We start from the raw sequence: 7,559 nt of genomic DNA on the forward strand, positions 1-7,559 counted from the left end.
ACACCACCAGCCTCTGCCCCTTCCTGACCAAAACAAATGGGCATTTTTTTGTTTGGCTTCATTGTATGTGGTATAATGGATGCTGTGAAAACAAGTCTCATGTTGGTTGTAGGAGGCAACTTATTAAATGGCAAAACTCTCTCAAATGTTTTTTTATAGATGTCAAATGTCCCCTATTTGTTGTGGGTGTCTCTTTTGTGTTGCAGACAAAAGCTGTATTTTATTCTCTGCTGTGTGCTTAGGCACATCAATTTCAAAAGAAACAATTCAGTGTTTCATGAAAGTGTTATTTAAGACACTTCACTCCCTTTTAAGTTATAGTTTACTGTGAAATGCTTGATATTCAGGAGGAGATTTGGAATTTGGAACTTAATTAGCGGCTAAATCCCAGGGCCTAAATATTTCCACTTTGTTATGGGTGTGGTTGCTGTCTCACTCTGATTAAAGGATTTAAAAAAAAAGTTGTATGGCTTCATTTCTCCATATGGCCTCTTTTCTTTTTATATTCCCTGTAATAAGGATTCTCAAATTTTGTGATCGTGAGGATTCCATTGACAGCTTTACCGGAGTCTGCTGTACACAGATGTAATATTTTGTTTTGAAGCACTTTTTTTTAAAATAGAAGATATAGCCAGTGTGTGTGTATTGTACTCTCTTTATCAGGAAAATATCAGTTAGTAAGGAAAAAGATCTCCTCTACCTGTCTTCCAGTGGGACTTGATCCATGCCTGTGCCAATTGTTATAACTGGCATCACAGATATGGTACTTCAGCTATTGGAAATTTTTATAACAAATTTCAAATTGGTCAAAACTTGCTCTGTTCTGGTTTGCATTATGCACCTGGCACCAAGAACAGGTTCCATCTAGGGCCAATGTCTAGTTCCACCAGGAAGTTAGGGGAAACCCAGAAACCTTTTGGAGCTGATCCCAAACACAGTGAAACTGGTAGTTTCTGTTGAGTTTTGCTTTGAGTTTTTGGTTTGATTCAAACCCAGCACAAATAAAACCCATGGAACTTAAGTTTCTCACAAATCCTTTGCGTGCACACACACTCTGGGTGCAATGCTGGCCCTATTCAGGTCAGAGGGAGTTTTGCTGCTGATGTCAGTAGAACAAGGATCTAGCCCTTTGTGTTTTCCCTGCAGCACAGCAAGGTGCTAATAAGATCTGCACAAGATTTCAGCCACCCCAAAAGGTGGGTTATTGTGGGAATATTTTATGCCTGGGAGTGGACGTGAACTGTAATGCTCCTGTTGCCAAGATTCACAAACTCTGCAGCCACAGAGAGGGTAACTAGTTCCACCTGTTGGCTGGCCTCAACCTGCAGCTCATCCAGATTTTCAGCTTGAGGGGCACTAAAGGGCTCCCTGACACCTCTTTAAATATCCTGTTCAATGTCCAGAGAAGCTGAGATGAAGGGAGAGTGCAGTGACCTTTCTCCACTTCCTCTGAGGTGGTTGTAACTTGAGTCCCTGTTCCACTGGCTCCCTGTCTCCTTGGACACCAGAGGCTGCAGGAACTAACTTATACCAAACACACAGCAGTTAGCTGCTAGCCTCCTGCTCCAGGCTATGAGGGGTCTGTTGACCACAAGGGACCAGCACTGCTGGAAGGAGTTGATTGAGAAAGAGGCTTTCAGCAGGGTCAGCTGGAAGGTGAAGTATGGGCACAAGTTCCCCAGGCTAGAGCCCTGCAGTGGCCCCAGGAGGAAATGTATTCTACCTGCTATTTGCCCTCCCAAGGAGCAGGAGGAGAGACTCAGTCCCTCTAGGACCCAGGAGGAGGGAACTGGCTTTAAGAAGCAAGCGGAGGGAATAAGCCTCCCCAGGAAGCAGGAGGATAAGGATCAGGAGCCCCTTCTTAAGGAAATGAGACCTGCCACCCCCAAGACCAAGCATCTGCTGTACCAGGGCATCTCCTGGGAAGGCCAGGGAAGGCACCTGTACCTGCAGGAGAGAAAGCTGAAGAATCCTGAGGAGAAATTCCACTATCCAGTCCTGTCATCCTGGGAGTATGGCTGGCGCTTAGGTAAGGCAGAAGACTGCCTAAAGAATGATTGTTTGGGGTGGAAATCTAACACTAGCTAATGTTCTTCAACCCCTTTCTTCTCTGTCTACCCCAACTTCCTGCTTCTTGGATCCAGCTGGAACGCAAAACACAAAAATAAAGTTAATCTTAAATGTTTCCCTCTAGTTACCAGATGATCTCTCTGGCCCTGATTCAGCAAGTGCCTACACATGTGTTTAACTTTACTCACCTGAGTCATCCAATGGATGTCAATGGGCCTGCTCATGAGAGTAAAGTTAAGCATGTTTCTACTGCCAGGACATAATTTTCTACACCTCCTCTTCACTTGACCCCAGTATCTCACCAGCTGGGGTTTGTATATTTAATTTTTTTTTAAGTTAGTTTGTTCAGTGTGTGGTGTGCTGAAAAATGTAGCAGAACATCAATTATTTCATGCAGAGAGTAGGATACAAAAGGAATCAACTTATCAGGAAAGGAGGTGGCTTGGTCTGGATCCTTTCTGTTCCTAGCTAAAATCCCAGCCAGCAACAAACCCAGAAGGCAATCTACCAAGGGTCCCAGTACAGTCTCATCTTTTTCTGTCATTGGTGGAATGCATGCATGCAGTTTGCACATTACATTTTTAAAGTATCTGATGAAAGCTTACCAAAGCGTGGGTCATTCAGAGTCAAGTGTCTCACTCTTATTAACATACCGAGTTGCAATCTTGCAGGGGATCCAAATAGGGCATAATGCAACCAGTACACTATGGGTGGGATTTTGTGCTAGGCTGAAAACCACCTATGAAGTGTTGATTTCATTGGAGTTGAGGTTACTTCCTGCTTTGCAGGATTGGGCCCAATTTGCTGAACAAAGTGTCAGTTTCAGCTTTACTTCAGCCCTTTCATAGTATCAGTGTAATTGTCAGAGCAACAAGGTGGGCAAGGTAATAGCTTTTATTGGACCAACTTCTGTTGGCGGCTGAGACAACTTACAAACTTATACGGAGCTCTTCTTCAGGTCTGGGGAAAGTAGTCTGAATACTCCAACTCCGAGTACATTTCCCAGCCCCGCAGAAGAGCTCTGTGTGGCTCGAAAAGCTTATCTCTCTCACCGACAGAAGTTGGTCCAATAAAAGATATTGCCTCACCTGCTTCTCTCTAATATCCCATGACTGACACTGCTACAGCAATGCTGAATACAATAGTGTAATTGTCAGACTGTTTAAGACATAAAAGCTAATCAAATGCGCTTATTTTTCAGGAGATGTTATTACTGAAATCAAGGCTCCAATTCATGCCAGGTCTGGAATTGTAAAGGATACTTTCTACATCAGAAATGGAGTCTTCCATCATCCATCAAAAAGTGACAAGCTGTCGTGAGCTTCGGTGTTTGTTACATATATTAGAAATGCAAAACTCCATGCTTTTGCCTAGTATGACTGGTTTTATGTCAGATCTGCAACTCCGTAATTATTTCCCTCTTTAATTGTTTCTGTGGGAGACAAGTTTAAAGTTTCTAATTTAGAACCTTCTCTATTCTCTGTATAGTTTTAATTTTCTAATATATTCATTTGAAACTAATTTTGTTTTATTTTCAGGCCGTCTTCTGGGTTTAAATGCACCTGCAACATAGACCATGTAACTTTATTACTCTAAGGCAGAAAACCTTGGAGTTTTCACTTTGTTTCCTTGTCTAGGTTGTCACATTAAAAAATTTAAAGAACCCATCTGCAGCGGAACAATCATAGTTTCACAGCGACTGGGGCAGAACTAAACAACATGAAACCGAGTGAAATAAAATCCATTCAGTGAAAGGGATAATAAATTTCTAGGTAGTAATGTGTCTAAAAGATAATTCGTTGAAATATTTTGTTTCATTTTATATAGCATCTAATATCCCCACAAATAACCTTAGCATTTGACTGAAATTTGATAGTAGCAGGAAGTCTCCTTTAATTGTTTCAGGCTTATACATTACTAGAGAAATGAATATGGTGGAATCCCTCATGATGAGCATGTTCTAAAACAAAGCAGCACTTCATCTGTAGACAACTGTGTACTTTAGCGGCATAAGCACAGACATGGGAGCCAGGAACACAAGCTCTACCCTTGCTCTGATACCCAAAGTCAGAGAGACAATTAGTAAGTCATGCAACTTTTCTGCCTCAGTCTTCCTTCCCTGTGATATGGGGGAAGTTCTTTACCTACGTACGTTGGGAGGATGCATGTTAATCAATGCTCTTAAAAGCACTTGAAAAATGAAAAGTAGTTATTGATCTTTTGTCTTCAGATTCATCCAGTCTCTTAGGCCTTTGTTCTTTATCCAGTTTTCTCTGTAGTTAACTTCTTTTACCTCCTTCACCTGGTTTCCAATATCAGTCCCTAAGCTAACCTTTAGCAAATAATTTACAGGTCTTCCCTTCTACTCTAGGGACAAAATGACAAGAGGGGCCAAGGAACTTGAGGGCTGCACAGTAGAAGATGCGGAGGGGCACCATAATAATTAATGCTGCTTCTGGTTGCATTAACTCTACTGGATTTGTGCTCAGAAATCTTGATCAGCCAGGACAGTTGCACAAAGCTTCTAACTCCCGGCTCCATATCTAGCTCCTCCCACACCTGGTCACATCTCCCAAATCCACCAAGCGCCAGGGGCTCTCAGAGGCAAGGATAAGTCTATAAAGCTGTATCCCAAAGCACACATGTTCACACTCCTCCTATACCAATCCTAGCCAGGTTTACTAGAGCTGGGTCACTTCTTCTCCTGGAGACAGATTGAATAATCCAGTCCCAAGAAATTTCAGTCCATATTACTAGCTGCATGGAATGTTGTTTTACAATGTAGCTAGTGACGACCACTATGTTGTAAGTCTGAACAGAATCTGAGGGGGGTGGCACGTTATGCCATGTTAGTATGGCCCAGCTGTTGCAGGGTCTTCATCCATCTATCTCTGCATCTGCTTTCTTTAAGAACATATCTGCCGGTTGTACTAAGCCTCAGAAAATGAGGCTGAAACCTGAAGTAAAAAACTATATTTAACACTGCAAAGTAGCTGAAGAACCTCTGAGAGCCTGTTGGGTAAAGGAGAACAGCAAATAATATTCTACAAGAAATAGTGTAGAGCAGTTGTTATCCTGGGAGCCCCCATGTGGGATGTGGAATTTAGCATCTAACTCAAATGCATCCATGTCTCTAGAAAAACTTAATTGGTACAAAAGCGTTGAAATGTCCAACTACCTGATTCCTATTAGTAAATATTTTTTAAAGAATTTCCCTTATATTATGGCAACTCAGAAATACAAAGGCACCTTTAACAAGCATTCATTAATATGTTCTGTGAAGTTTTCTGTTCCAAGGAAAAAGTATGACTTCCAAGTGTTCCTGGCATTGAACATGCATTCCTGGTACTAATAGGGGGAAAAATCCCACCTCAGCATTCTTTTGGTCATTCATTAAAATGCCAGTATTTCAGTACTGGTACCTCCTTGAGAATCAAAAAGGAAGTAGAATGACTTGCCAAACTAATTTTTCATCATAAGTCTACACTAACAATTTAATAATCAATAGGACTCTTATTTTAAAAGGTTATGAAAATAGTGCCGTTGCATTACAGAATCCGTTTCTTGCCAGACATCCACTGTGTTGCTTCCCAAAGATCCTTTGGGAACAGGCCTTTAAATTTCATTTTGGAACCTGTCAGATTTTTATTGTTGATTTATTTAACTAAATTGTGCATTCATATTTGTATGTACTGAACTGTATCAACTTTTTTTAAACTAGCACTGTCACTAAATCTATTTCTATTAGGATTTAAAACTCATTTCACTCTAGTTTTGCTAGGATTTAAACTTAATATGTTTCATAACAAATAGCCTAAGGTATCTGATTTTTTTTTTTTAAATTAAAACGAGAAGTGTCTGTATGAGAGTGTCAGAATGTGTGTTTGGCAGTTCTGTGCCATCATTTAGCTGATCCTTTGTAAGGCCCTAGTTTTGCAAATACTTACATGTGCTGAGCTTGAATAAGGTGAGCAGTCCCATTGATTTCAATGGAGTTAAAGTTAAGCATGTGCGTAAGTGTTTATAGGATCAAGGGCTATATCTGACAAAGTCTAGCCTATCATTATCATCTTGTGTGTATGGGTTCGCTGAAAATTGTGGTTGGTAAGATGATTGAATAGACAAAAGGGAATGTTTCACCGGCCAATATTTACATAGTATGTCACCATAAAATACATGTTTGTGACTCCATTGGTGATATGTAAATTCCTCTTAATACGTCTGTATCCTGCCTGACCTGTAAAATACAGTGCAAACATTTAAAATTGAACCTGTAACCTCTACATTTACAATTATACTTTATGTACAAGGCCCTTAATGGTGATTTTATTGTCATAATGGAAATTATAAGCAAGCGAGTGCCTGGAAAGGAAATTCATAGCTGCATAACAAATAACAAAAGTGTTGTATTAATTAATCCTTTAGAAGTCATAACTTGATAGGATGTGCTAAATAAGACATTTGTGTTCAGCAGTAAGAACTCTAAATCAAAGCCCACATGTTTAAAGAGAAGTTGGATATAGATTTGGGGGGGGGGGAGGAGAGGGGAGGATGGTTTGCTAGGACTTGTGCAGTTGCATAATTACATCCATCTTTCATAATGTTTACATTCTAAATACAAAATTTCCAAAGTCGGACTGGAACTCTCTGAAAACCCCATGGAGAAGTCAGGAAACATCTCAAAGTTCTCCCTCCAGAACTTCCTCTGAATTTTTCTGGTGGTGAGTGATGCTGCTTGTAAAAGCAGAGGATTTGACTCTAGAAGAATCCAATCTTGAGATCGACAAGGAGGTCCGGACTCTCTGAATTGAGGCCCTGTGCCATCATCCTGCATAGCTCCAGTGTAAACATGTGCACAGAGCTTCATGTGCTGGCTTCTGCCTGTCTCAGAATCCCATTGAGGAGGCTTCCACAACTCCTGGAAATCCCTCTACAGTGAATACAGATGAAGCTCAGGGTATGTCTACATCTACAATTTTGCAGCGCTGGTTGTTACAGCTGTATTAGTACAGCTGTATAGGTCCAGCGCTGCTGAGTGGCCACACTTACAGCAACCAGCGCTGCAAGTGGTGTTAGATGTGGCCACGCTGCAGCGCTGTTGCACATCGCGGGGCTGGATACCTGCTTGGAGGGGGGGTCGGGGAAAGCCAGAGCACACCGCAGGGAAGGAGACCTGCTTGGGGGGGGGGGTCGGGGAACGCCAGAGCACACAGCGGGGAAGGAGACCTGCTTGGAGGGGGGGGTCGGGGAACGCCAGAGCACACCGTGGGGCTGGATACCTGCTGGAGGGGGGGTCGGGGAACGCCAGAGCACACCGCGGGGAAGGAGACCTGCTTGGAGGGCGGTGGAGTTTGCTTAATTACCAGAGAGGCTTCCTCAGGTATGCTGGGATACCTGCTTATTCCACGGAGGTCAACAAAAACACTGGTGAGTGTCTACACCTGATGACCAGCGCTGGTGATCCAGCGCTGGATCCTCTACACCCGAGG

At 42.2% G+C, this 7,559-nt stretch overlaps 1 protein-coding gene across 1 annotated transcript; it reads left to right on the plus strand.

Moving 5' to 3' along the window:
- Window positions 1–1,530: 1,530 nt before the first annotated feature.
- On the plus strand, window positions 1,531–6,381 carry LOC115655551 (protein ATP6V1FNB). Its single transcript, XM_030571129.1, has 2 exons — window positions 1,531–2,029; window positions 3,272–6,381. The coding sequence occupies exons 1-2, from the start codon at window positions 1,573–1,575 to the stop codon at window positions 3,388–3,390; spliced, it is 576 nt and encodes a 191-aa protein (XP_030426989.1). The 5' UTR covers window positions 1,531–1,572; the 3' UTR covers window positions 3,391–6,381.
- Window positions 6,382–7,559: the final 1,178 nt, after the last annotated feature.

The sequence above is a fragment of the Gopherus evgoodei genome, chromosome 7 (genome assembly GCF_007399415.2).
Source record: "Gopherus evgoodei ecotype Sinaloan lineage chromosome 7, rGopEvg1_v1.p, whole genome shotgun sequence".
In the NCBI taxonomy this organism is placed as follows: domain Eukaryota; kingdom Metazoa; phylum Chordata; order Testudines; family Testudinidae; genus Gopherus; species Gopherus evgoodei.